Source organism: Peromyscus maniculatus, chromosome 1 (genome assembly GCF_049852395.1).
Source record: "Peromyscus maniculatus bairdii isolate BWxNUB_F1_BW_parent chromosome 1, HU_Pman_BW_mat_3.1, whole genome shotgun sequence".
Taxonomy (NCBI): domain Eukaryota; kingdom Metazoa; phylum Chordata; class Mammalia; order Rodentia; family Cricetidae; genus Peromyscus; species Peromyscus maniculatus.
This window is the reverse complement of record NC_134852.1, coordinates 152,662,741-152,690,642: the sequence shown is the minus strand read 5'-3', so window position 1 is coordinate 152,690,642 and position 27,902 is coordinate 152,662,741. Positions and strand designations below refer to the sequence as shown.

General features: G+C 46.6%; 1 protein-coding gene across 1 annotated transcript; it reads right to left on the bottom strand.

The window, feature by feature from the left end:
* Positions 1–21,496: 21,496 nt before the first annotated feature.
* LOC143272409 (uncharacterized) lies at positions 21,497–22,168 on the bottom strand. Its single transcript, XM_076566998.1, has one exon. It carries the CDS (start codon positions 22,166–22,168, stop codon positions 21,497–21,499), a length of 672 nt encoding a protein of 223 aa, XP_076423113.1.
* Positions 22,169–27,902: the final 5,734 nt, after the last annotated feature.

Sequence of the window (27,902 nt, the reverse complement as noted above, 5' to 3'; positions counted from 1 at the left end):
GCTACTGCTCTGACCTCTTGGGCTTTTAACTCTGCATTTGGCTCTGTGTTTCTTATTTAATAAGACTGTTACATCTACATAGTGTTTATGTGGATATCACTCAATCCTCTTGGTTTTGATTTTTGTTTTGTTTTGCATTATTGTTTTTGAGACAGAGTCTTGCCATGTCTTAGTAGTTAAGATAGGAATAACTTTGCCAACAGTAAGGTATTGTGGGAATTCAAAACCACTTGGCAGATTATAGCCAATGAAACCAATGTACCTTGTGTACTTATTGTATTTAATTCATAGCAACACTGTGGAGTCCCCCTCTGTTTTGGAAATGTTCCTAACAGACACCTCTGGGTGCCTTGTAAGCCACTGGCAATGGACAGTCTCCCATTGCCAAAGAACAATTCAGGTTTTGTGTGGGAACAGCAGGATGCTACCATGGTTTCCTCCATTTTTTTTCTTTTTTATTGAATCATAAGAATGTCTGCTGTGTACCACTTGAAACCACCCATGCATGAACCAGTGTTAGAGGTTCAGAGAAAAACTGAGGTTTTGTTCCCATCCCACTCTCACCAACCCCCACATACCTCCCACCCCCTACTCCAACTGCAGGTCAGTTTTGCAATGGCCACAACAGAGCTGCTTGCTGTCTGTTAAGAAACAGGAGGAGGAAGAAGGGATGGGTGGGGGAAGGGTAAGGAGGAGGAGAAGAGGAGGAGAAGCAGAAAAAGGGGCAGAGGAGGAGAAAGGGAAGGGGGAGGAAGAGAAGGGGTGGAGGAGGAAGATGAGGAGGAAGAGGGAGATTAGAATGGTGAGGAGGAGGGAAAGGAAGAGAAGGGGCATGAGGAAGAGAAGAGGGAGGAGTCAGTGCAGAAGGAAGAGGGGGAGGAAAAGGACAGGGAGGAGAAGGGGGAAGGAGAGGAGGAGGAAGAGGGAAAGAGAGAAAAACAGCCTGAAAAACCCAGACTCCACATTATTTCCATTTCAAAATATATTTTCAAGGATACATCCAAGCTTGGTGACACAGGCCTTTAATCCAAGAAAGCAAGCCTTTAATCCCAGGGAGTGATAGTAGAAGGCAGAAAGGTATATAAGGTGTGAAGACCAGGAACTCGAAGCATTTGCCTCGTTAATCTTTCAGGCTTCTAGCAGCAATTCAGAATTCTAGATGAGGACTCAGAGGCTTTGAGTCTGAGGAAACAGGACCAGCTGAGGAACTGGCAAGGTGAGGTAGCTGTGTCTTGTTCTGCTTCTCTGATCTTCCAACATTCACCCCAATAACTGGCCTCAGGTTTGATTTTATTAATAAGAACTTTTAAGATACCTGCTACAATTTTCCAAAGAGAAAAGACCTCATCAAGTACTCACTAGCATAGCCCAATTTTACCAATATGCCTGAGACATGGTTCCCACGAGGAGTGAGCATCACTAGACCATAACCAGAAATATTGTCTTCCCTCAGCATACATAAGGAAATGGTCGCTAGAGTACCTGGAACTTCAGAACGTTGACTATTCTGTTCCTTAGGCTGAGATGGTATGTGTATGAATTTTGTTTCTATCTTATAATTTGACTCCACTCTTCTTTAGAAGTGGGGTCTTAGCTGCAGCACTCGGGAGAGTGCCCCCTGCACCTCACCTGGGCAACAACAGTAGAGCTGGTCCTGATGGTGTAGGTGTGGGGGAGCCAACCCTGAGGGCCATAAAAGCAGAACTGACTCTGCCCCTTGCTCATGCTACAAAGGCTGAACTAGCCATGGCAATGCAGGAGAGCTCCCCCTGGTGGTGAAGACAAGGGAGAGCTGGCAGGCTGAGCAACCCTGCAACTACCCAGGCCTACAACCAGGGTTATGTGTTAGCCTACCTCAACATCCACCCAGTCTATAATCTGCTGGAGCATGGGTAAGAGCTGGTTCATAAACCCAAAGCTGCAGGATCTCCATGACACAGGGCAACAACAGGATATCCAAGAGGAGTCCCAGTGAGGACCCAGCATCAACAGTGTAGTCCAGAGGTCTCGAACCAGACTAATGACTTTTTGCAATGAACACTTGCAAGGAAAGATATATGAATAAAAGGGTTTACTGTGTGACTCACTGTGACACACTACAGCCTCCATGACAAGAATGATTTTTTTTTCTTTTTTCTTTTCTCTTAAATTTTATTTTATTTTGGGAGGGGGTTGTAAGAGCAGAGGGTGGATACAAAGGGATTAGGAAATGAATGGGATGCAGATGCATGATGTGAGAGACACAAAGACTAAACAAAGAGAAGGTTAAAAAGAGAAGTGGAGTCTTGCTTTGGGATTATAGTGGGTAATGATCCACTCCCATGCTCAAAGTGAACTTTAACCCATGCCTGACCTGTCTGGACACCTAGCAGTGTCAACACCATTGATCATCTGCTATTCTATATTGCCAAGGGCACAACTTCAAGTCCAAGTCATGGACACATAAGGGGAACAGGTGCAAGACACTCGACCTGGTCACCTATTCTGAAACCTACCCCTTACCTTAAGAAAACTATAAAATATGATTTAAGGTTCTCAGAATGGAAAAAAGAAATACCTGGGTGAGGTTCTACCAGGCTGAGCAAACAATTCAAACTCCAATAACTCTGGAGAGCTGGGGTGTTGTAGAAGAGGGGGGTCTTAGGCTCTTCAGCAGCCATTCATTGCAAACCTCCATTTCTGAACTAACGAACTTAACATCTTTTTTTTTTGTTTTTTTTTTTGTTTGTTTTTTTTGTTTTTTTTTTTGGTTTTTTTTTTTTGGTTTTTCGAGACAGGGTTTCTCCGTGTAGCTTTGTGCCTTTCCTGGAACTGACTGGGTGGCCCAGGCTGGCCTCGAACTCACAGAGATCCACCTGCCTCTAACTCCTGAGTGCTATGATTAAAGGCATTCGCCACCACTGCCCAGCTAACATATTTTTTTTTAACACTGAATTTGGTTTTACTTGATATCATGTGGGATTTCATATATTGCACAGTGATATTTAGAAAGACTAGTTACACTTTAAAACAATTTTCATTAAGAAAAAAATAAAGCAAAGCTATAACATACCTAGCCTCTATGGGGAGAGAGGAAGAAGATTCTGTGGAACCAGGTGCTTTCTTGGGAAGAGGAAAAGAATAAACAGTTGTCCTGGGTCTTGGAGATCTTACTTCAGTGTCGGGGTTTTACTCTTTGAAATTGTAAAGAGAAAATCCGAATTGAAGCAAAAGTTATTTCTGAGTAGAGACTGCATTTGAAAATAAAGTTAGTAGTAGCATGCAGAGGGGACTTGTTAAACCAGTCTTCCTGGAGTGTCTTGGGACAAAACTCAGCAACTGCAATCCCTCTAAGTAAGGCTTTCTCCAGATACCAGGCTTCTGAGACACCATGTGCCAGAGGAGCACTGCTTGCCCATACATCGTCCCCTATATCATGTGACCCCAACAACCACTGGTTCCTTCTCACACCAGTCACTGCACCTGTCTTCAATGTTGCCCACCCACATTCAATGGACAAATAAACTCTAATTGGCTCTATACCTAGAGCACAACAGAGGGGAGGGACAGCACAGAAAACCATGAGGTCAGTACTAAGGGGCAGACTAAATGGGTTGGGTGTGGGTGAAGGGAATGATAGGAGGAAAAGAAGAAGAAGGCAGGAGACTGAGTTTGTGCTGTGTACACTGTTTATTTAGGGCTCCAGAACCAGGACCTGATCCACAGGAAGCCAGGAGGATCAAGACTGGTCAATCTGGGTGAAAGGGCAGCTGTCAGATTAGACTTCCAGAGAGGGGCAGACAAGGAAATGCCTACCAGAGAAGAGGTGAGATTAAAGCCAGGAGTGGAGTCCAGTAGAAGGAATCCTGGACTCGTCTCCATGATGCAAACATCTTTAGTGGCAGTAGTGTGACAAGTATTGAGCTTCAGAACAGAGCAACTAGACAGCCAGGGTACCTGCACCAGCTCTGCCACCTGAGGTCAGAGGACAGAGTCTCAGATCTTACACTGGCAGCACACAGGGGCACAGCAGCTGGACTGACAGCAGCAGGGTTTGCGGCAGCTGGACTGACAGCAGCAGGGCTTACAACAGCTGGACTGACAGCAGCAGGGCTTGCAGCAGCTGGACTGACAGCAGCAGGGCTTACCACAGCAGGACTGACAGCAGCAGGGCTTGCAGCAGCTGCACTCACAGCAGCAGGGTTTGCAACAGCTGGACTGACAGCAGCAGGGCTTGCAGCAGCTGCACTCACAGCAGCAGGGCTTGCAGCCACCACATGAGCAACAGCCACCCTTGCAGCCCCCACAGGAACCACAGCCACCCTTACAGCCTCCACAGGAGCCACAGCCTCCCTTGCAGCCCCCACAGGAGCCACAGCCTCCCTTACAGCATCCACAGGAGCCACAGCCTCCCTTGCTACAACCACAGCTGGAGCAGGAACAGGCTGGCACACAGCAGCACACAGGCTTGCAGCAGCTGGAGCCACAGCCTCCTGAACAGCCACAGCAGCTCATGGTTCTGGTGTGTGGTTGAGGATGGAGTAGGTTAGAGAAGCAGATAGAGAGGAAGTGTGCAGATGTGTAGCCTCCTGGGTCTGGGCCCTTTATATCCCTACCCAGGGTCAAGTGTGAGGTTGCACGTGGTCACTTCCTGGTTCCTGTCTGTGTCATAGTCTAGGACTCTCTTCTGCATGGTGTTGCCTATTACCTCTGCTTTCCTCGTGCCTTTCCCAAATAGATGGCCATGTTCCCCAAAGAATGTTGCTCCTCAGTAAACATTAACAAGAGTCCAGGAGGTGTCCCCTTTCTTTGGGGCTGTAGCAAAGCACAGACAACAGGAATGAATGACTCAAGTACATGGGACTTGCAGGTTTTCTTGAGCACAGCTTCTGTATTGTTCTTCCCAAGGCCACTTTTTAACATTTTCTGTAAAAACAGGGTTTCTCTATAGGTAGCTCAGGCTGGCCATGCTCCCATTTTGTAGCTCAGGCTGACCTGGAACTACAGCTCTCCTCTCTGCCTCACGCCTTCTAGTGCTGGTATTACAGGTGTGCTCCACATGCCTGGCCCAGCATTGCCTTCTAATGCTATGTTTCTTGCTGAAGCAGATCCAGAGCACTGTGGTCCTGGCCTTTAGAAGTCCAACCTAGGGACTGATTTTTCAGATCTGGGGCCTGGGCTCAGCTCTGATGTCTGGTGAGCTCCTGTCTGCTCAAGACATCAAGGGAAGCTGTGAGTGTAGACTGAAACACCATCAAAAGACTTGACCCCAGAGCTCAGTTCCACTCCACATAGTGAGTATTTCTATTTAGAAAGACACATTCTAGACCTTTCAGACTATTGCCCAGTGGTAGACAGGTGTAGGGAAGACACCAGCTGTCCAAGGACACTTGAATGCAATTTTGTGTAGCTATGTCTAGAATCCTGCCTGGGGTCTGGGCAGGGGAAGATGCTCCATGCTGTTCCCCCGGAGGCCACAGGGTGGCACTGTGAGAGGCCGGCTGTCCTGCAGCCTCACACTCTCCAGAGGTTCCTCCAGCTGAAGGGTCCTCTTGCTGCCTTTTCCATTCCACCTTCCTCACTTCCTGTCTTGTTTGAGAAGTAGTAGCTGCATCAGGAAGCAGGTGAAAAGATGCCAAAGAAAACTCGGGGCAGCCGAAGCACATCCAGGAGCAGCCAGCCCATCCAGTTCCTCATCCAGTCCCTGGAGCCATTCTTCATTTTCTACTCAGATCAAGTGCTTGAATAATTTACCAAGTTCAGTCAGAGCTCCTCTAACTGTACTTGGCCAGGCTCTCTCTGGGGTTAGAGGGGACCTCACTCCCACAGGCCCTTGTTCTTCAGACTCCATTTAATGTCTTTAGGATTTTGGCTCTAACAGTAAAGGGGGAAATAATAAGCCATCCCCACTGAACCATTAACATGGAACAACACACCAGGACTCTCCTGTTTTGATAGTTGCCATCCCTAAATGGGTTTTGAGCCCTGTTCTCCAGTGTGCTTACATGATGTAGGCATGCTTCTATCTAAGTGTCCATTATTTATTGTCAGTATACAAATGTGATCATTTTAGTGTATTTTAGCATCCTGGTTTTGTTGGGGTGTGGGGGCATGTCCTGCAGATTAAACTCCTTCAGAAAGGAGTTTAAAGAGCTCTAAACACAACAGACTAAATCTGGGCATGGTGGTGCACCCCTGAGGCAGGAGGATTGCCACAAGTTCCAAGCATGGCTATAGAGCAAGATCATGGCAAAAAGTTTAAACATACAGCTATGACTGTTTAAAAAGCAATTTGATAAAACCAGAAACAATTTTTATAAGTGGATTTGAAAACTTGAAGAAATGGACATATTTTTGGAAAAGTATGAAATTGCCAAATTCATAGGAAATAATTTTGAAAAGCTGGACAAACCAATACAACCTTGAAAGGCACTGAAATGATCCTCAGATTTAAGTCCAAATACCCAAGAAGTACAGCATTTGTGGAATGGGAGAAAGACTTGATGTTGTCTCTTTACAGCTCAAAGGAAGGGGGCAGAGTATCACCTAGATACTTGTCAGTGTTTACTGGGGAGCATTATTTCCTGGGAGATGTAGCAGTCTGTTGGGAAGAGGCACAAGGATATAGAGGTAATAAGTAGCACCATGCAGAAGAGAGTCCTAGACTATGACACAGACAGGAACCAGGAAGTGACCACGTGCAACCTCACACTTGGGCAGGGATATAAAGGGCCCAGGCTCAGGAGGCTCCACATCTGCACACTTCCCTCTATCTGCTCCTCTAACCTACTGCATCCTCAACCAAACACCAGAACCATGAGCTGCTGTGGCTGTTCAGGAGGCTGTGGCTCCAGCTGTGGAGGCTGTGGCTTCAGCTGTGGAGGCTGTGGCTCCAGCTGTGGAGGCTGTAGCTCCTGCTGCTGCAAGCCTGTGTGCTGCTGCAAGCCTGTGTGCTGCTGTGTGCCTGTCTGTTCCTGCTCCAGCTGTGGGAGCTGCAAGCCCTGCTGCTGTCAATCAAGTTGCTGCAAGCCCTGCTGCTCTTCAGGCTGCGGGTCTTCCTGCTGTCAATCCAGCTGCTGCAAACCCTGCTGCTGCCAGTCCAGCTGCTGCAAACCCTGCTGCTGCCAGTCCAGCTGCTGCAAACCCTGCTGCTGTCAGTCCAGCTGTTGCAAGCCCTGCTGCTGTCAGTCCAGCTGCTGCAAACCCTGCTGCTGTCAGTCCTGCTGCTGCAAGCCCTGCTGCTCTTCAGACTGTGGGTCTTCCTGTTGCCAGTCTAGCTGCTGTAAGCCTTGCTGCTGCCAGTCCAGCTGTTGCAAGCCCTGCTGCTGTCAGTCCTGCTGCTGCAAGCCTTGCTGCTCTTCAGACTGTGGGTCTTCCTGTTGCCAGTCCAGCTGTTGCAAGCCCTGCTGCTGTCAGTCCAGCTGCTGCAAGCCCTGCTGCTCTCAGTCCAGCTGCTGCTGTAAGCCCTGCTGCTCTTCAGGCTGTGGGTCTTCCTGCTGTTAGTCCAGCTTCCAAAGCCATCATGCTATGTCCCCATGTCCTCCCAGTGCAAGATCTGAATCTCTCAACTTGACATTGTCTTTCTGAATGAGCTTCCTCTGCTGTGTCCTTCAGCTTATCACTGGGTCTCAGACTATGATGCATGTTCCCTTAGTACCCCTGCTTCCCACAGGACCAAATCAATATTGGCTTCCAGTTCTCAAGAAGAGGTCATCTTCTCATCAACTGTCTCCTAACAAATTCTTTTCTGGAGTCATACTACCTACAGTGTCCACACCATAGCCCGCCCACTTAGCCATCTGAGCTCAGGAGACCGTTCCTGCCATGTCTTTTTATCTTGGCAGGAGTCAACCCTTGGTGTTGCCGCAATAAGGTGAGTATAAAGACGTTCTTGGACTAGTATGCAGAGAAACAACAACCTCTGCTTTCTCTCAAACTGAGTAACACAAACCAATAAAAAGTATCACATGGACCAACTGTAACCATGCCTCATTCATTCTGTCACTCGCTCATCACCCCATGGTTGCCACATTGTCTTGTTTTTTATGGGTTTCCACCAGCATGATGGTGGTGCTGAAGGCAGTTAGGGTCTCTCCTGCCTCCCATCTCCTTCTACCTCTATCCTCCCTCTCTTGGAACCCTGCTCCCTTCATGCCTTACTAGATTTGGTAGGAGAGAAACCAGACTGCTAGGCCAAAAGAGGCTCTGAAGCTGTGACAGGTCCTGGCCGGGTCAGACCCACTCCTCCGACAACTCCCTTTGGAAGGCTCGGACTTTCTCAGCAGACATTTCAGTGGCCTGAGGATCTCTGAGAGCACCCACATGCCTAGCCTCACCAAGCTCTTCTCTCTGGATATTTTCTCTAGCTTCCAGCAGGTGGCATTCTTTCCTAACATGGAGCTGTCTGTAAAGGAGACCTAACTGTCATGTCCTTCAGCAGAGGAGGGCTGTACACCCAGCCTGCCCTCTAAAAGCTCTCCAAAGCCCCCTGAGATAGGAGAAGTGGAGACATTCGTTCACGAGCAGCCTGTGACCTATGTAAAGGGGAGCACCAAAAGCAAAGGTCTGGTCCTGCTCTTCAGGACCTGTGTAGGGGTGGCAGTGAAAATGGCGTCACTCCAGCACCGCAAACACGTGACCAGGTTGACAAAGGGAACTAGGAACTGGGGATGCATGGCGGAGAGAGCAAAGCTCTACTTCTTGAATCTGGAACTTCAGTAGGAAAACTAGATGTGTTTTTCTTTAATTTAATAGATTATTATTTAGCAATATATACATGTGTGCGCATGCACACACACACACACACACACACACACACACACACACACACACACACACATACACACACACATTTCAGGAGAAGGTTTTCTCCTTTCTCTTGGATTCTGGGATTCAAACTCAGGTTGTCAGGCTTACATGGAAAACACTTTTACCCATGGGGACATCTTGATAGTCTTACTTCTTTCTTTAAAATATTGTATCTAAGCTGGACATGGAGACTCACACCTATAATCCAACACTCGGGAGGCTGAGGATTCTCAAGTGTCATAGTTTCCTTCAGCTGTCAACTTGACACAAACCTTAAGTCACTTGGGAAGAAGGAACCTTCACTGAAGAATTGCCCAGATCAGATTGCCCTGTGGGAATATTTGGGGCATTTTCTTGATTAATGATTTATTTGGAAAAGCCCAGGCCACTGTGGGCACTGCCCCCCTGGGAAGATGGTTTTGCATTGTATGAAAAAGCAAATAGAACAAGCCATGGGGAGCAACCCAGTAAGCAGTGCTCCTCCATGGCCTCTGCTTCAGCTCCTTCTCCAAACTCCTGCTCTGACTTCCCTTCCTTCCTACCAAATTCGCTTTTGGTCGTGGTGTTCATCACAGCATGAGGCCAAATAAGACACACTGTTGTGTAACCTCCCAGAGAGCAGGGGGTGCTGCTCTGGATGGCATAATTGGGTCCATGTGGGTTGACCCAGAAACCTCATTACAGGAATTGTGGCCTTAGTTTATTGGCTGGGTGGTGAGTGAGGTGGGAGGTTTTAGCCTCTTACCTCTGGGGTGAAGTTGGGAAAACACCCTGTCCCCTTCATGCTGGCTGCTGTAGCAGCAGTTAGTGAAGAAGTGGGATACATGAACTAAAGGGAGTATCTCACATGCAGAAGAAAAGATGTAGAAAATGAATGGAAATTTAGGAAAACTACATAGTCTCCTAAATTAAATTAAAGATAAAATGAACGCAATTTACTTTATTTTGTTTTAATGTGTGTGAATAAATCGTTTCTATTGCTATGATGAAACACCATGACCAAAACAACTTGGAGAGGAAGGGATTTGTGTGGCTTACACTTCCATATCACTGTTCATCACTGAAGGACAGGAACTCAAGCAGGGAGGAACCTGGAGGCAGGAGCTGATGCAGAGACTATGGAGGGTGCTGCTTACTGGATTGCTCCCCATGTTTTGCTGGGCTTCTTTCTTCTACAGCACGGGACCACCTGCCCACACCACAGGCCCCCTAATGGACTGGGGCCTCTTCCAATATCAAAAGAAAATGCTATACAGGCTTGCTTACAACCGCACCATATGGAGGCATTCTCTTAATTGAGGTTTCCTCCTCTCCGATGACATTAGCTTGTATTAAGTTGACGTAAAACTAGCCAATACAACGTGTGAACACATGTGTGGAGACCAGAGAGCAACTTCAGGTCTCACTATCAGGACCTTTGTCCACCTCTATTGAGGCAGGGTCTCTCATGAGAATGAGGCTTGCTGACTAGCAGTGATCCCCAGAGACTTTGCTATCTCTGTCTTCCTTGAGATGAGACTCTACCTGGCATTTCACATGGTTCCTGGGGATGAATCAGGGGTCTTTGTACTTGCAAAGTGCATGGCAAGTGCTTTTTCAAAGGAGCTGTCCTGCCAGATCTTAACAACCCCATTTTAAATGTGCATCTCCATGCTGCACAAGGTTAAGCAACACACACACACACACACACACACACACACACACACACACACACACACACACCACAAAATACAATAGATGCGTCTTCCTAGATGGTAGGGTGGGAACTGCCGAGGAACTAGTATTTCCAGGAATGATCACTGCTCACCTTTCACAGTAGTTTTTATAGGTATCTGTCTTGCTGATTGAAAGTAGTTCTTCCTTGGAAGATGAGAAGCCCATAGCCCAGAAAACCTTGAAGCCTATAGCACAAGATCACCAACCAACACCACAATTGGCAGAGAAAGGCCTGCTGCTACTGTAGGTCCATTGAAAATGGATGGGCCAAGATTGTGCATGAAATGGTTACAGGTTGAGGGAGAGAAGGGAAGGGTGCTGGTTAGCTAACTGGAAAAGGTCTCAAAGAGGGATTGTCTACATTGAGTTGACTTGTGTGGTTTTGTCTTGATTAAGTTCATTGATGTGGGCAGCACCATTCCCTAGGCAGAGTCCTGAATTGTATGAGAGTTGAGAAATGAAGCTGAGCACAAGCAAGCAAGCAAACACACATGCATTCACTTCTCTAAGCTCTTGACTGCACAGATGTTGTGACTAGCTTTCTGAAGTTCCTGTCTTGACTTCCTTACAGTGAGTGACCATAATTGTAAGCTGAAATAATCCTTCATTTCCCATAACTGTGCTCTTGCCAGGGTATTTTATTGCAGCAACAAAAGTAAAACTAAAACAGGAAGAAATGAAAGAAAAACTAAAATCCTTTCACTGCATTGCAGTCATGCCTCTGTGGCTGCAACTGTCTTAGGTACATTTCCTCTGCTAGCATTACACACAAACTGAATGCAGCTATAACTCAAGGGAAGCTGCACATCCCACAAAACACAGAGGATCCATGACACTATGAAAGTGACCAAAGAACAGTGGCTGAACAGTGCCAAAGCCAGAGACAGTGAACTCCAGCACTTAGAACAAGAAACAGGTCCTGGTTGACAAGTGTAGGGGCTCTGGTGTGGGTGGAACATAGACAGGTGAATGTGATAAAAGTGGGCTCCACCACCCTTTTTTTTTTTTTTTTTTTTGTATGGGAATCCTCCTTTGCAGAATGATTAACTATCTGGCAATGAGAGGAGGATTTCCATACCATTGACATCATGGAATCCTCTGTGGTTTGTGGTTTGTGGTGTGTGTGTGTGTGTGTGTGTGTGTGTGTGTGTGTGTGTGTGTGTGTGTGTATCTATCTGTTAGTGCACACTTGCGTGTATCTGTAAAGATATTTGCTATTGGTTAGTGGATGAGCTCCAGAGAGCTGCATTATTCCACATATGATCAAAGAGCGTGTGAGTTAATTTTTTCAAGTCTTAATGATTTATTTCCTGATTGGGAACTTGAATAATCCAAACTGAGGGAGAATCCCAGGATGTCCGCTCTAAGGTCAAAGACAAACTGTCCTGAAGTGAATGGATGGTGACAACTCAGGCCTGAAGAATTCTCTTGACTCCCAGGAGCCTCACCTCCTGGGCTCCTTCTACACTATCTGTCTGGAGACATGTTTGGAAGGATAGACCATGTGACAATGACTAGCAAGCACTAACTAAGGCCATGTCTTAGTTAGGTTTACTATTGCTGTGAAGAGACACCTTGTCCACAGCAACTCTTTTAAAATATTTAATTGGGTGGCTCACTTACAGTTTCGAAGTTCAATCCATTATGATCATGATGGGGATCATGGCAATGTGCAGGCAGAGGTGGTTTTGGCTACATCCTGCAGGCAAAAAGGAAGTTGATTGACTGTCACACTCAATGAAGTTTGAGAAAAACACATCTCAAGGCCCACCCACACAGTGACATGCTTCCTCCAACAAGACCACACCTACTCCAACAAAGCCATACCTCCTAATAGTGCCACTCCCTTTGGGGGCCATTTTCTTTCAAACCACCACAGGCCTGTGAGGGTGAAATCCAGACAGAAAGCTGAGGTTACAGGGGAAGAAAGAGAAACGCACGAGTGAGCCTGGTCCAGGAGATCAGTCAATGGGGCCACCAATAGCCCCCTGATCTGCTTTGGAACCTGCCCCTTCCAAGCCTGTTCCATCATGGTAATAATGGGTGGCCCCACTGTCCCAGTACTCAGACCCACCTCCTTAGTGTCACTACCCACTTCCAAACAGATGCAACTCCCATTCATTAATTATAAACATTAACTCACCCCAGCAATCAAAAACTATTCTGAGCTGTCCACTCCTTTCTTAGAGATTTAATGGTTCATTTTTGGATACCTCTGAGTTCATGTATAGTATCTACAGAGCATAAAGGGGACCCAAGTTTTCTGTCATAGCTTTCACATGGCACCGTCCTAAAAATAGTGTCACCCCAGGATGCTTTTATTAATATAGTACAGATAGGGTGGACATGATTAAAATACATTGCATACATGTATAAAACTCTCAAAAATTAAATAAAAGTTAATGTCATATTTTAAAATGAACTAAATGAATAGCATTTTTCAAAAAAGAAAGAAAAGCCTGGAGAGATGGCTCAGCAGTTAAAATCACTGGGTGCTATTCCAGAGGTGCCAGGGTTCATTTCCAAGCACTCATAGGGCAACTCACAATTATCTGTAATTCCAGTCCTAGGGGCATCTGACACCCTCTACTGGCCTCCTCAGGCACTGCATACATGTAGTGCACATACATACATGCAAGAAAACACCCATACAACTATAATAAATAAACAAATCTTTAAAAAACCCTGTCTTGCAAAACCAAGATGAATGAATGAATGAATGAATGAATGAATGAATGAATGAATGAATGAAAAAGAAACTACCCTAACAGTTGACAGCATCATCTCACCGGCTTGGGTCTAGAGTGAATAAGGAGAGAGGGAGCATCCATCTCTCTGTTCCTGCTGCCATACCTTCCTGACCATGGTGGACAGCACTCTGAAACTGTGAGCCATAATATTCATACACATAAAATAAATAAACCTCAAAATTAATAAAAGATAAAGTACAGATTACCAGGAATTACACTAAGAAAATCAACATCCGTATTACAAGAGAAATGAAAAATCCAAACTATACTGGGTTCTGCCTCATCCCAGTCAAAATGGTTCCCATTAAAAATAAATAACAATGCAAGCAGTGACACACACTGTTAATCCCAGTACTCAGGAGACAGAGGCAGGTGGATGTCTGTGAGTTTGAGGGCAGCCTGGTCTACAGACCAAGTTCCAGGATGAAAAGACCTATGCAGAGAAATCCTGTCTTGAAAAAACAAACAAATAAATAAATAAAAAAGGAAAAGAAAGAAATAGAGAGGAAGGAAGAAAGAAAAAAACCAAAGAAAGAAAGAAAGAAAGAAAGAAAGAAGAGTGAAAAAAAAGTAGAAAGGAAGAGAAACATGTAAGTAAAATGGCCCGGCCATGCACCATGCATTGTGCTCAGGAGACCACAGTGGAGACAGTGCTCAGAAGCCGCTCTTACACATACAGTGGAAGCCATTTCTACACTTCCCTTTAATTCTTTAGTTTCTCACAGTATACAGTTTGTAAATCAGCCAGTGCTTCCTCACGCTGGACAATGCTACACTAAGGTCCTGAGGAAGATGGTCCCTAAGTCACACCTTCTTGTTCTCCAGGCCCTGGGGCGGCAGGGTTTTCTCAGCAGTTAATCTTTCCTAGTGCTGCTGTGGTCTCTGCTACAGATGATCACACGGGTGTGGGCATCCTTGGGAAAGTCAAAGGCCGAGTGCAGCACCATTTCTCTGTTTTTACACACACACACACACACACACACACACACATACACACACACACACACCACAGCGTACACACATACACACCACACACATAGTACACACACATACCACACACACCACACACACAGTGCACACACAACACACATACACAGTGCACACACACGGTACACACACACACATACATACCACCCATACCATACACACACACACACACACACCACACTTACATACACACCACACACAAACACATGCTGTAGGATGATGCTTTTGTACACTGGTTTAATAAGACACTGATTGGCCAGTAGCAAAGCAGGAATTATAGGCGGCACGAGCAGACCAGGAGAATTCTGGGAAGAGGAAGCCTGAGTCAGGAGTCACCAGCCAGACACAAGGAAGCGAGATGTGAATGCAGAACTGAGAAAAGGTACCAAGACACATGGCTAAACCTAAATAAGAATTATGGGTTAATTTAAGTGTAAGAGCTGGTCAGTAACAAGCTTGAGCTAAGATCTTATAGTTCATAAGTAATTTAAGCCTCTGTGTGTTTCCTCGGGTCCGAACAGCAGTGTGACCAGTGGGTGAGAGAGATTTTTCCTGACTATGGTCCAGGCAGAACACAGGAAAACTTCAGTTATAAACACATACACACAACATACACTGCATACACAAACACTGCACACACATACACTCACACACACACACCACAAACACATAAACACACCACAGATACACCACACACATACATACCACACAAATACATCATACCACACACACCACACTACACCATACACCATATATACACATACATACCACACACACCACACACACACACATACCACACAAATAACACATACCACATATACCACACACAAACATCACACACCACACATACACCACACCACACCATACACCATACATACACATACATACCATACACACACCACACACACACACAAACACCCACACCCACAGACCACACACACAAACACCCACACACCACACACCACACACACACAGAGCGATGAGAAAGTAAGAGATAGACCTCAGGTGTCATTCCTCAGGTGCCAACCTACCTGTTTTTCCTGACAGGATTTCTCACTAGAAGTGGAGATAATCAATTAGGCTAGACTGACTGGCCAGTGAGCCTCAGAGACCTTCAGTCTTTGCTTCCTCACTGCTGTGATTGACACATGCCACTGTACCCAGCTTTTCACATGGGGGCTGGGGATTGATGCTTAGATGAAAAGCCCTTACTGACCGAGCCATTTCCACAGCCCATGTTGTTGGGTTTGTTTGTTTGTTTGTTTGTTTGACGAGTATACCTTTGTTGTACAAAGCAATGGGGTTCACATGACACTTTAATTAAAGACATCAGCCACTTGGACTATGGTGGCCCCCACTACCCTCCCCTGACTCCCTTTACTTTCACACCTGTCAAGTCCCATTCATCTCCTCAAACAGTGGGACTCCAGCCAGCTGGGCAGCCAGGCCTTGCCCTGCAGCCTATGGACACAGCTGCAGGCTCAGGCAGGGGCTACATTCTCTAGTGCATACTGGGAGTCATTCTCTGCATTGTTTCCTACTGGAAAATTCAAGTTCTCTGTCTTCCCAGAGGTGGGGGCTACATCTCCAGCTGAAAGATGGCCAGCTGCAAGGCTGCAGTTTAAACACCCTAAATCACGATGCCCGAGCACTCCCAAACCTGACAGAGTCTGTTACTGAAGTCATGGCACCATTTGAACCAGGATTTTATGGGCAGATCTCTCCAGATTGCCAAAGCCAACACAATATCCAGGACATGGTGTTGAGATCTGGCTATTCCCTGATCTAAGTTACTCTATATTGTGTAAACAGTGGCTTTCAGGCTATGCCTTGCCCTGGGTGACTCCATTTCACAAAGTGAAATTTGGCTCCATTGTGAGTGCAAATATAGAGTCAGGATGAATCTACACTTCCCTGTGCAAGTAGACACCATTCCCTGCCCAGCACCAGCCATGAAGCACAGACTGACAACCTAGTTCTAAATGTCACAAGGGGCCATGCCACAAACTCAGCAAAGCAGACTGGGACCATGTGGGCACAGGGGCACAGCAAGAATATTTTCAGGAAAGCTAGGGTCAAGGACTTACTGAACACTCTAGAACGACAACAGGGTGCCATACTCTCTTCTGGAATCCATAAAGAGGAAGACACCTAACATGTCCATGGCCACAGACCACTCACCTGTAATCTGACACTCAGCATCAAGGAACCAAAAGAGAACTCCCAACTGTCTCAGGAGCTTCAGCTCAGCTTACCCCCACTGCTGACACAGCCTACTTAAATAGCCACCTCTCCATGCACCCATCTCTCCATCCACCCACCTATCCATCTATCCATCCATCTATTCATCCATCTAACTATCTCACAATCCAACCATCCACCTATTCACCTTTTATCTGTCCATCTACCAATCCATCTATATATCTAACCTTCCATCCATTCATCTATCTACTCATCCATCTAACTATCCACCAATCCATCCATCCCCCTATCCACAAATCTATGCATCCACTTATCTATTCATCCACCCATCTATCCATCCATCCATCCATCCACCCATCCATTCATCCGCCCATCTATTCACCCACACATTCATCTATCCATCCATCCACTCATCTATCCACCCACCCATCCTTCCAGATCCAGTTTTCCATCTAATCTCTGCAACTCCACTCCACTTTGTGGCTTGGTGTGTCCTCCCCAACAGAGTTTCTTATCTGATCACCTCCATCCCCCTGGTCCCCATCTCTATCAGTTCTCTGCTTCTGCCTTCAGTTAGACCTCTCTGAACTCCTTGAATTCTGTCTTGGCCTTTTAGCTCTTTATTGCCATCTGAATATAGATATATAAAGCAATTAATTACCCTGTGAAGTATAATGTATGATCTGAGAGTTGATTCTGATATTAAACATATTTGCAGGTATGTGTGTAAGCTTTGGTCCTTCTTGTAGATGGTGTAGTGTTATGGTGATATTTGTGCTGAAAAATTATTTCATTTGTATGATAATAAATAAAGTTGCGTGGGGGTCAGAGCTAATAGCAAGCCATACCAGAAGCCGGGCAGTGGTGCCACACAACTTTAATCTGATCACATGACAGGCAGATCTCTGTGTGATCAAGGATACAGACACCATGGAGACACACGCCTTTAATCTCAATACCAACCATAGAGACCTTGAGGTCTGGATAGACATGCAGTGATGAGGAGGTCATGTAGTTGTGTTTACAACCAATAAGAAGGCAGAACAGGAAGTCAATAAAAAGAGAGACACACAGGAAGTAGGCCTCTTTCTGAGGGGAAGGACTGTAGCGGCAAGAAGGGTAAGAAGGTGGTTTTAAGTCTCAGCTCTTAGCTACTGCTCTGAACTCTTGGGCTTTAACTCTACATTTGGCTCTGTGTTTCTTATTTAATAAGACTGTTACATCTACATAGTGTTTATGTGGATATCACTCAATCCTCTTGGTTTTGATTTTTATTTTGTTTTGTTTTACATTACTATTATTATAGACAGAGTCTTGCCATGTCTTAGTAGTTAAGATAGGAATAACTTTGCCAATAGTAAGGTATTGTGGGAAATCAAAACCACTTGGCCGATTATAGCCAATGAAACCAATGTACCTTGTGTACTTATTGTATTTAATCCATAGCAACACTGTAGAGTCCACCTCTGTTTTGGAAATGCTCATAACAGACACCTCTGGGTGTCTTGTAAGCCACTGCCAAGGGACAGTCTCCCATTGCCAAAGAACAATTCAGGTTTTGTGTGGGAACAGCAGGACACTACCATGGTTTCCTCCCTTTTTTTCTTTTTTGTTGAATCATAAGAATGTCTGCTGTGTACCACTTGAAACCCACCCATGCATGAACCAGTGTTAGAGGTTCAGAGAAAAACTGAGGCTTTGCTCCCATCCTGCTCTCATCAACCCCCACATACCTCCCACCCCCTACTCCAAGTGCAGGTCAGTTTTGCAATGGCCACAACAGCCAGGAGGAGGAAGAAGGGGATGGAGGGGGAAGGGTAAGGAGGAGGAGAAGGAGAAAAGGGGGCAGAGAAGGAAAAAGGGAAGGGGGAGGAAGAGAAGGGGTGGAGGAGGAAGATGAGGAGGAAGAGGGAGATTAGAAGGGTGAGGAGGAGGGAAAGGAAGAGGAGGGGGATGAGGAAGAGAAGAGGGAGGAGTCATGCAGAAGGAAGAGGGGGAGGAAAAGGACAGGGAGGAGAAGGGGGAAGGAGAGGAGGAGGAAGAGGGAAAGAGAGAAAACAGCCTGAAAAAAACCCAGACTCCATGGTATTTCCATTTCAAAAATTATTTTCAAGGATACATCCAAGCTTGGTGACACAGGCCTTTAATCCAAGAAGGCGAGCCTTTAATCCCAGGGAGTGATGGTAGAAGGCAGAAAGATATATAAGGCGTGAGGACCAGGAACTAGAAGCATTTGGTTGGTTAAGCTTTCAGGCTTCTAGCAGCACAATTCAGCTGAGATTCATTCTGGATGAGGACTCAGAGGCTTCCAGTCTGAGGAAACAGGAACAGCTAAGGAACTGGCAAGGTGAGGTAGCTGTGTCTTGTTCGGCTTCTCTGATCTTCCAGCATTCACCCCAATAACTGGCCTCAGGTTTGATTTTATTAATAAGAACTTTTAAGATACCTGCTACAATTTTCCAAAGAGAAAAGACCTCATCAGTGCTCACTAGCATAGCCAATTTTTATCAATATGAATGAGACATGGTTCCCATGAGGAGTGAGCATCACTAGACCATAACCAGAAATATTGTCTTCCCTCAGCATACATAGGGAAATGGTCGCTAGAGTACCTGAACTTCAGAACATTGAATATTCTGTTCCTTAGGCTGAGATGGTATGTGTATGGATTTTTTTCTATCTTATTATTTGACTCCACTATACTTTAGAAGTGGGGTCTTAGATGCAGCACTCAGGAGAGTGCCCCCTGCACCTCACCTGGGCAACAACAGTAGAGCTGGTCCTGATGGTGTAGGTTGGGGAGCCAACCCTGAGGGCCATAAAAGCAGAACTGACTCTGCCCCTTGCTCATGCTACAAGGGGTGAACTAGCCAGGGCAATGCAGGAGCGCTCCCCCTGGTGGTGAAGACAAGGGAGAGCTGGCAGGCTGAGCAACCCTGCAACTACCCAGGCCTACAACCAGGGTTATGTGTTGGCCTACCTCAACATCCACCCAGTCTATAATCTGCTGGAGCATGGGTAAGAGCTGGTTCTTAAAACCCAAAGCTGCAGGATCTCCGAGACACAGGGCAACAACAGGATATTCAAGAGGAGTCCCAGTGAGGACCCAGCATCAACAGTGTAGTCCAGAGGTCACGAACCAGACTAATGACTTTTTGCAATGAATACTTGCAAGGAAAGATAAATGAATAAAAGGGTTTACTGTGTGACTCACTGTGACACACTACAGCTTCCATGACAAGACTGATTTTTTTCTTTTTTCTTTTCTCTTAAATTTTATTTTATTTTGGGAGGGGGTTGTAAGAGCAGAGGGTGGATACAAAGGGATTAGGAAATGAATGGGATGCAGATGCATGATGTGAGAGACACAAAGAATAAACAAAGAGAAGGTTAGAAAGAGAAGTGGAGTCTTGCTTTGGGATTAAAGTGGGTACAGATGCACTCCCATGCTCAAAGTGATCTTTAACCCATGCCTGACCTGTCTGGAAACCTAGCAGTGTCAGCACCATTGATCAGCTGCTATTCTATATTGCCAAGGGCACAACTTCAAGTCCAAGTCATGGACACATAAGGGGAACAGGTGCAAGACACTCGACCTGGTCACCTATTCTGAAACCTACCCCTTACTTTAAGACAACTATAAAATGTGATTTAAGGTTCCCAAAATGGAAAGAAGAAATGCCTTGGTGAGGTTCTACCAGGCTGAGCAAACAGTTCATACTCCTGTGGCTCTGGAGAGCTGGGGTGTTGTAGAAGAGGGGGGTCTTAGGCTCTTCAGCAGCCATTCATTGCAAACCTCCATTTCTGAACTAAAAAACTTAACATTTTTTTTTTTTTTGGTTTTTGAGACAGGGTTTCTCCGTGTAGCTTTGTGCCTTTCCTGGAACTCACTTGGTAGCCCAGGCTGGCCTCGAACTCACAGAGATCTGCCTGCCTCTGCCTCCTGAGTGCTGGGATTAAAGGCATGTGCCACCACCGCCCGGCTAACATCTTTTTTCTTAAAACACTGAATTTGGTTTTACTTGATATCATGTGGGATTTCATATATTGCACAGTGATATTTAAAAAGACACAGTTACACTTTAAAACAATTTTCATTAAGAAAAAAATAAAGCAAAGCTATAACATACCTAGCCTCTATGGGGAGAGAGGAAGAAGATTCTGTGGAACCAGGTGCTTTCTTGGGAAGAGGAAAAGAATAAAGAGTTGTCCTGGGTCTTGGAGATCTTACTTCAGTGTTGGGCATTTACTCTTTGAAATTGTAAAGACAAAATCCGAATTGAAGCAAAAGTTATTTCTGAGTAGAGACTGCATTTGAAAATAAAGTTAGTAGTAGCATGCAGAGGGGACTTGTTAAACCAGTCTTCCTGGACTGTCTTGGGACAAAACTCAACAACTGTAATCCCTCTAGGTAAGACTTTCTCCAGACACCAGGATTCTGAGACACCATGTGCCAGAGGAGCACTGCTTGCCCATACATCGACCCCTATATCACGTGACCCCAACAACCACTGGTTCCTTCCTATACCAGGCACTGCACCTGTCTTCAATGTTGCCCACCCACATTCAATGGACAAATAAACTCTAATTGGCTCTATACCTAGAGCACAACAGAGGGGAGGGACAGCACAGAAAACCATGAGGTCAGTACTAAGAGGCAGACTAGATGGGTTGGGTGTGGGTGAAGGGAATGATAGGAGGAAAAGAAGAAGAAGGCAGGAGACTGAGTTTGTGCTGTGTACACTGTTTATTTAGGGCTCCAGAACCAGGACCTGATCCACAGGAAGCCAGGAGCTTCAAGACTGGTCAATCTGGGTGAAAGGGCAGCTGTCAGATTGGACTTACAGAGAGGGGCAGACAAGGAAATAACCTACCAGAGAAGAGGTGAGATTGGAGCCAGGAGTGGAGTCCAGTAGAAGGAATCCTGGACTCGTCTCCACGATGCAAACATCTTTAGTGGCAGTAGTGTGACAAGTATTGAGCTTCAGAACAGAGCAACTAGACAGCCAGGGTACCTGCACCAGCTCTGCCACCTGAGGTCAGAGGCCAGAGTCTCAGATCTTACACTGGCAGCACACAGGGGCACAGCAGCTGGACTGACAGCAGCAGGGCTTGCAACAGCTGGACTGACAGCAGCAGGGCTTGCAGCAGCTGCACTCACAGCAGCAGGGTTTGCAGCAGCTGGACTGACAGCAGCAGGGTTTGCAGCAGCTGCACTGACAGCAGCAGGGCTTGCAGCAGCTGCACTGACAGCAGCAGGGCTTGCAGCAGCTGCACTGACAGCAGCAGGGCTTGCAGCAGCTGCACTGACAGCAGCAGGACTTACAGCCCCCACAGGAACCACAGCCTCCCTTGCAGCCTCCACAGGAACCACAGCCTCCACAGGAACCACAGCCTCCCTTGCAGCCCCCACAGGAACCACAGCCTCCCTTGCAGCCTCCACAGGAACCACAGCCCCCACAGGAACCACAGCCTCCCTTGCAGCCTCCACAGGAACCACAGCCTCCACAAGATCCACAGCCTCCACAGGAGCCACAGCCTCCCTTGCAGCCCCCACAGGAACCACAGCCTCCCTTACAGCATCCACAGGAGCCACAGCCTCCCTTGCTACACCCACAGCTGGAGCAGGAACAGGCTGGCACACAGCAGCACACAGGCTTGCAGCAGCTGGAGCCACAGCCTCCACAGCTGGAGCCACAGCCTCCTGAACAGCCACAGCAGCTCATGGTTCTGGTGTTTGGTTGAGGATGGAGTAGGTTAGAGGAGCAGGTAGAGAGGGGAGTGTGCAGATGTGTAGCCTCCTGGGTCTGGGCCCTTTATATCCCTACCCAGGGTCAAGTGTGAGGTTGCACGTGGTCACTTCCTGGTTCCTGTCTGTGTCATAGTCTAGGACTCTCTTCTGCATGGTGTTGCCTATTACCTCTGCTTTCCTTGTGCCTTTCCCAAATAGATGGCCATGTTCCCCAAAGAATGTTGCTCCTCAGTAAACATTAACAAGAGTCCAGGAGGTGTCCCCTTTCTTTGGGGCTGTAGCAAAGCACAGACAACAGGAATGAATGACTCAAGTACATGGGACTTGCAGGGTTTCTTGAGCACAGCTTCTGTATTGTTCTTCCCAAGGCCACTTTTTAACATTTTCTGTAAAAACATGGTTTCTCTATAGGTACCTCAGGCTGGCCATGCTCCCATTTTGTAGCTCAGGCTGACCTGGAACTACAGCTCTCCTCTCTGCCTCACGCCTTCTAGTGCTGGTATTACAGGTGTGCTCCACATGCCTGGCCCAGCATTGCCTTCTAATGCTATGTTTCTTGCTGAAGCAGAACCAGAGCCCTGTGGTCCTGGTCCACCCTAGGGAATGATTCTTCAGATAGGGGCCTGGGCTCACCTCTAATGTCTGCTGGGCTCCTGTCTGCTCAAGACATCATGGGAAGATGTGAGTGTAGATGAAACACCATCAAAAGACTTGACCCCAGAGCTCAGCTCCACTCCACATAGTGAGTATTTCTATTTACAAAAGACACATTCTAGATCTTTCAGACTATTGCCCAGTGGTAGACAGGTGTAGGGAAGACACCAGCTGTCCAAGGACACTTTAATGCAATTTCCTGTAGATATGTCTAGAGTGCCGCCTGGGGTCTGGGCAGGGGAAGATGCTCCATGCTGTTCCACCAGAGGCCACAGGGTGGCACTGTGAGAGGCCGGCTGTCCTGCAGCCTCACACTCTCCAGAGGTTCCTCCAGCTGAAGGGTCCTCTTGCTGCCTTTCCCATTCCACCTTCCACACTTCCTGTCTTGTTTGAGAAGTAGTAGCTGCATCTGGAAGCAGGTGCAAAGATGCCAAAGAAAACTCTGGGCAGCCGAAGCACATCCAGGAGCAGCCAGCCCATCCAGGTCCTCATCCAGTCCCTGGAGCCATTCTTCATTTTCTACTCAGATCAAGTGCTTGAATAATTTACCAAGTTCAGTCAGAGCTCCTCTAACTGTACTTGGCCAGGCTCTCTCTGGGGTTAGAGGGGACCTCACTCCCACAGGCCCTTGTTCTTCAGACTCCATTTAATGTCTTTAGGATTTTAGCTCTAACAGTAAAGGGGGAAATAATAAGCCATCCCCACTGAACCATTAACATGGAACAACACACCAGGACTCTCCTGGTTTGATAGTTGCCATCCCTAAATGGGTTTTGAGCCCTGTTCTCCAGTGTGCTTATATGATGTAGGCATGCTTCTATCTAAGTGTCCATTATTTATTGTCAGTATACAAATTTGATCATTTTAGGCTTAAAATACTAGTGTATTTTAGCATCCTGGTTTTGTTGGGGTGTGGGGGCATGTCCTGCAGATTAAACTCCTTCAGAAAGGAGTTTAAAGAGCTCTAAAGACAACAGACTAAATCTGGGCATGGTGGTGCACCCCTGAGGCAGGAGGATTGCCACAAGTTTCATGCATGGCTATAGAGCAAGATCATGGCAAAAAGTTTAAACATACAGATATGACTGTTTAAAAAGCAATTTGATAAAACCAGAAACAATTTTTATAAGTGGACTTGAAAACTTGAAGAAATGGACATATTTTTGGAAAAGTATGAAATTGCCAACTTCATAGGAAATAATTTTGAAAAGCTGGACAAACCAATAAAACCTTGAAAGGCACTGAAATGATCCTCAGATTTAAGTCTAAATACCCAAGAAGTACAGCATTTGTGGAATGGGAAAAAGACTTGATGTTGTCTCTTTACAGCTCAAAGAAAGGGGGCAGAGTATCACCCAGATACTTGTCAGTGTTTACTGGGGAGCATTATTTCCTGGGAGATGTGGCAGTCTGTCGGGAAAAGGCACAAGGATATAGAGGTAATAAGTAGCACCATGCAGAAGAGAGTCCTAGACTATGACACAGACAGGAACCAGGAAGTGACCACGTGCAACCTCACACCTGACCTGGGCAGGGATATAAAGGGCCCAGGCTCAGGAGGCTCCACATCTGCACACTTCCCTCTCTCCACCTGTTCCTCTAACCTACTCCATCCTCAACCAAACACCAGAACCATGAGCTGCTGTGGCTGTTCAGGAGGCTGTGGCTCCAGCTGTGGAGGCTGTGGTTCCTGTGGGGGCTGTGGCTCCAGCTGTGGAGGCTGTAGCTCCTGCTGCTGCAAGCCTGTGTGCTGCTGTGTGCCTGTCTGTTCCTGCTCCAGCTGTGGGAGCTGCAAGCCCTGCTGCTGTCAATCAAGTTGCTGCAAGCCCTGCTGCTCTTCAGGCTGCGGGTCTTCCTGCTGTCAATCCAGCTGCTGCAAACCCTGCTGCTGCCAGTCCAGCTGCTGCAAACCCTGCTGCTGCCAGTCCAGCTGCTGCAAACCCTGCTGCTGCCAGTCCAGCTGTTGCAAGCCCTGCTGCTGTCAGTCCAGCTGCTGCAAACCCTGCTGCTGTCAGTCCTGCTGCTGCAAGCCCTGCTGCTCTTCAGACTGTGGGTCTTCCTGTTGCCAGTCTAGCTGCTGTAAGCCTTGTTGCTGCCAGTCCAGCTGCTGCAAGCCCTGCTGCTGTCAGTCCTGCTGCTGCAAGCCTTGCTGCTCTTCAGACTGTGGGTCTTCCTGTTGCCAGTCCAGCTGTTGCAAGCCCTGCTGCTGTCAGTCCAGCTGCTGTAAGCCTTGTTGCTGTCAGTCCAGCTGCTGCTGTAAGCCCTGCTGCTCCTCAGGCTGTGGGTCTTCCTGCTGTTAGTCCACCTGCCAAAGCCATCATGCTATGTCCCCATGTGCTGCCAGTGCAAGATCTGAAGCTCTCAACTTGACATTGTCTTTCTGAACGAGCTTCCTCAGCTGTGTCCTTCAGTTTATCACTGGGTCTCAGACTATGATGCATGGTCCCTTAGTACCCCTGCTTCCCACAGGACCAAGTCAATATTGGCTTCCAGTTCCCAAGAAGAGGTCATCTTCTCATCAACTGTCTCCTAACAAATTCTTTTCTGGAGTCATACTACCTACAGTGTCCTCACCATAGTCCACCCACTTAGCCATCTGAGCTCATGATACCGTTTCTGCCATGTCTTTTATCTTGGCAGGAGTCAACCCTTGGTGTTGCTGCAATAAGGTGAGTATAAAGACTTTCTTGGACTAGTATGCAGAGAAACAACAACCTCTGCTTTGTCTCAAACTGAGTAACACAAACCAATAAAAAGTATCACATGGACTAACTGTAACCATGCCTCATTCATTCTGTCACTCGATCATCACTCCGTGGTTTCCACATTGTCTTGTTTTGTGTGGGATTCCACCAGCATGATGGTGGTGCTGAAGGCAGTTAGGGTCTCTCCTGCCTCCCATCTCCTTCTACCTCTCTCCTCCCTCTCTTGGGACCCTGCTCCATTCATGCCTTACTAGATTTGGTAGGAGAGAAACCAGACTCCTAGGGCAAAAGAGGCTCTGAAGCTGTGACAGGTCCTGGCCGGGTCAGACCCACTCCTCCAACAACTCCCTTTGGAAGGCTCTGACTTTCTCAGCAGACATTTCAGTGGCCTGAGGATCTCTGAGAGCACCCACATGCCTAGCCTCACCAAGCTCTTCTCTCTGGATATTTTCTCTAGCTTCCAGCAGGTGGCATTCTTTCCTAACATGGAGCTGTCTGTAAAGGAGACCTAACTGTCATGTCCTTCAGCAGAGGAGGGCTGTACACCCAGCCTGCCCTCTAAAAGCTCTCCCAAGCCCCCTGAGCTAGGAGAAGTGGAGACATTCATTCACGAGCAGCCTGTGTCCTATGTAAAGGGGAGCACCAAAAGCAAAGGTCTGGTCCTGCTGTTCAGGACCTGTGTAGGGGTGGCATGAAAATGGCGTCACTCCAGCACCGCAAACACGTGACCAGGTTGAAAAAGGGAACTAGGAACTGGGGATGCATGGCGGAGAGAGCAAAGCTCTACTTCTTGAATCTGGAACTTCAGTAGGAAACATAAATGTGTTTTTCTTTAATTAATTTAGTTGATTATTATTTAGCAATATATACATGTGCACACACACACACACACACACACATACACACACATACACACACATTTCAGGAGAAGGTTTTCTCCTTTCTCTTGGATTCTGGGACTCAAACTCAGGTTTTCAGGCTTACAATGAAAACACTTTTACCCATGGGGACATCTTGATAGTTTTACTTCTTTCTTTAAAATATTGTATCTAAGCCGAGCAGTGGTGGCACACACCTTTAATCCCAGCACTTGGGAGGCAGAGGCAGGCAGATCTCTGTAAATTCAAGGCCAGCCTGGTCTACAAAGTGAGTTCCAGGAAAGGCACAAAGCTCACAAAGAAACCCTGTCTCAATAAAATAAAATAAAATAAAATAAAATAAAATAAAATAAAATAAAATAAAATAAAATAAAATAAAATAAAATAAAATAAAATAAAATATAGTATCTAAGCTGGACATGGAGACCTACACCTATAATCCTAGCACTCGGGAGGCTAAGGCAGAAGGATTCTCACATGTCGTAGTTTGCTTCAGCTGTCAACTTGACACAAACCTTAAGTCACTTGGGAAGAAGGAACCTTCACTGATGAATTGCCCAGATCAGATTGTCCTGTGGGAATATTTGGGGCATTTTCTTGATTAATGATTTATTTGGAAATGTCCAGGCCACTGTGGGCACTGCCCCCCTGAGAAGATGGTCCTGCATTGTATGAAAAAGCAAATAGAACAAGCCATGGGGAGCAACCCAGTAAGCAGTGCTCCTCCATGGCCTCTGCTTCAGCTCCTTCTCCATACTCCTGCTCTGACTTCCCTTCTTTCCTACCAAAGTCGCCCTTGGTCATGGCGTTCATCACAGCAGAAGGCCAAATAAGACACACTGTGGTGTAAACTTCCTCAGAGAACAGGGGGCACTGGTCTGTGTAGCTGAAGTTTTCCTGGTCCTGCATGACTCCCGCAGCCCTAATTTGATTAAACCCAACTAAAAACACAGAGGCTTATATTAATTAAAAGTGCTCAGCCAGTAGCTCAGGCTATCTATTGACTAGCTTTATACTTAAATAAACCCATAATTCTTATTTATGTTTATCCACATGACTTGGCACCTTTTCTCAGTTCTATCTTCACATCTTGCTTCCTCTGATTCTGGCTGGGGATTTCTGACTCAGCCTTCCTGTTCCCAGAATTCTCTTCTCTGCTTATACCACCTATACTAAACTTCCTGCATGGCCACTGGCCATTCAGCATTTTATTTATCAATCAAATCTGAGCAACACACAATCACAACATACCAACAGACATCCTGAGTAGTTATGGATAGCATAATTGGGTCCATGTTGGTTGACCCAGAAACTTCATTACAGGAATTGTGGCCTTAGTTTATTGGCTGGGTGGTGAGTGAGATGGGAGGTTTTAGCCTCTTGCCTCTGGGGTGAAGTTGGGAAAACACCCTGTCCCCTTCATGCTGGCTGCTGTAGCAGCAGTTAGTGAAGAACTGGGATACATGAACTA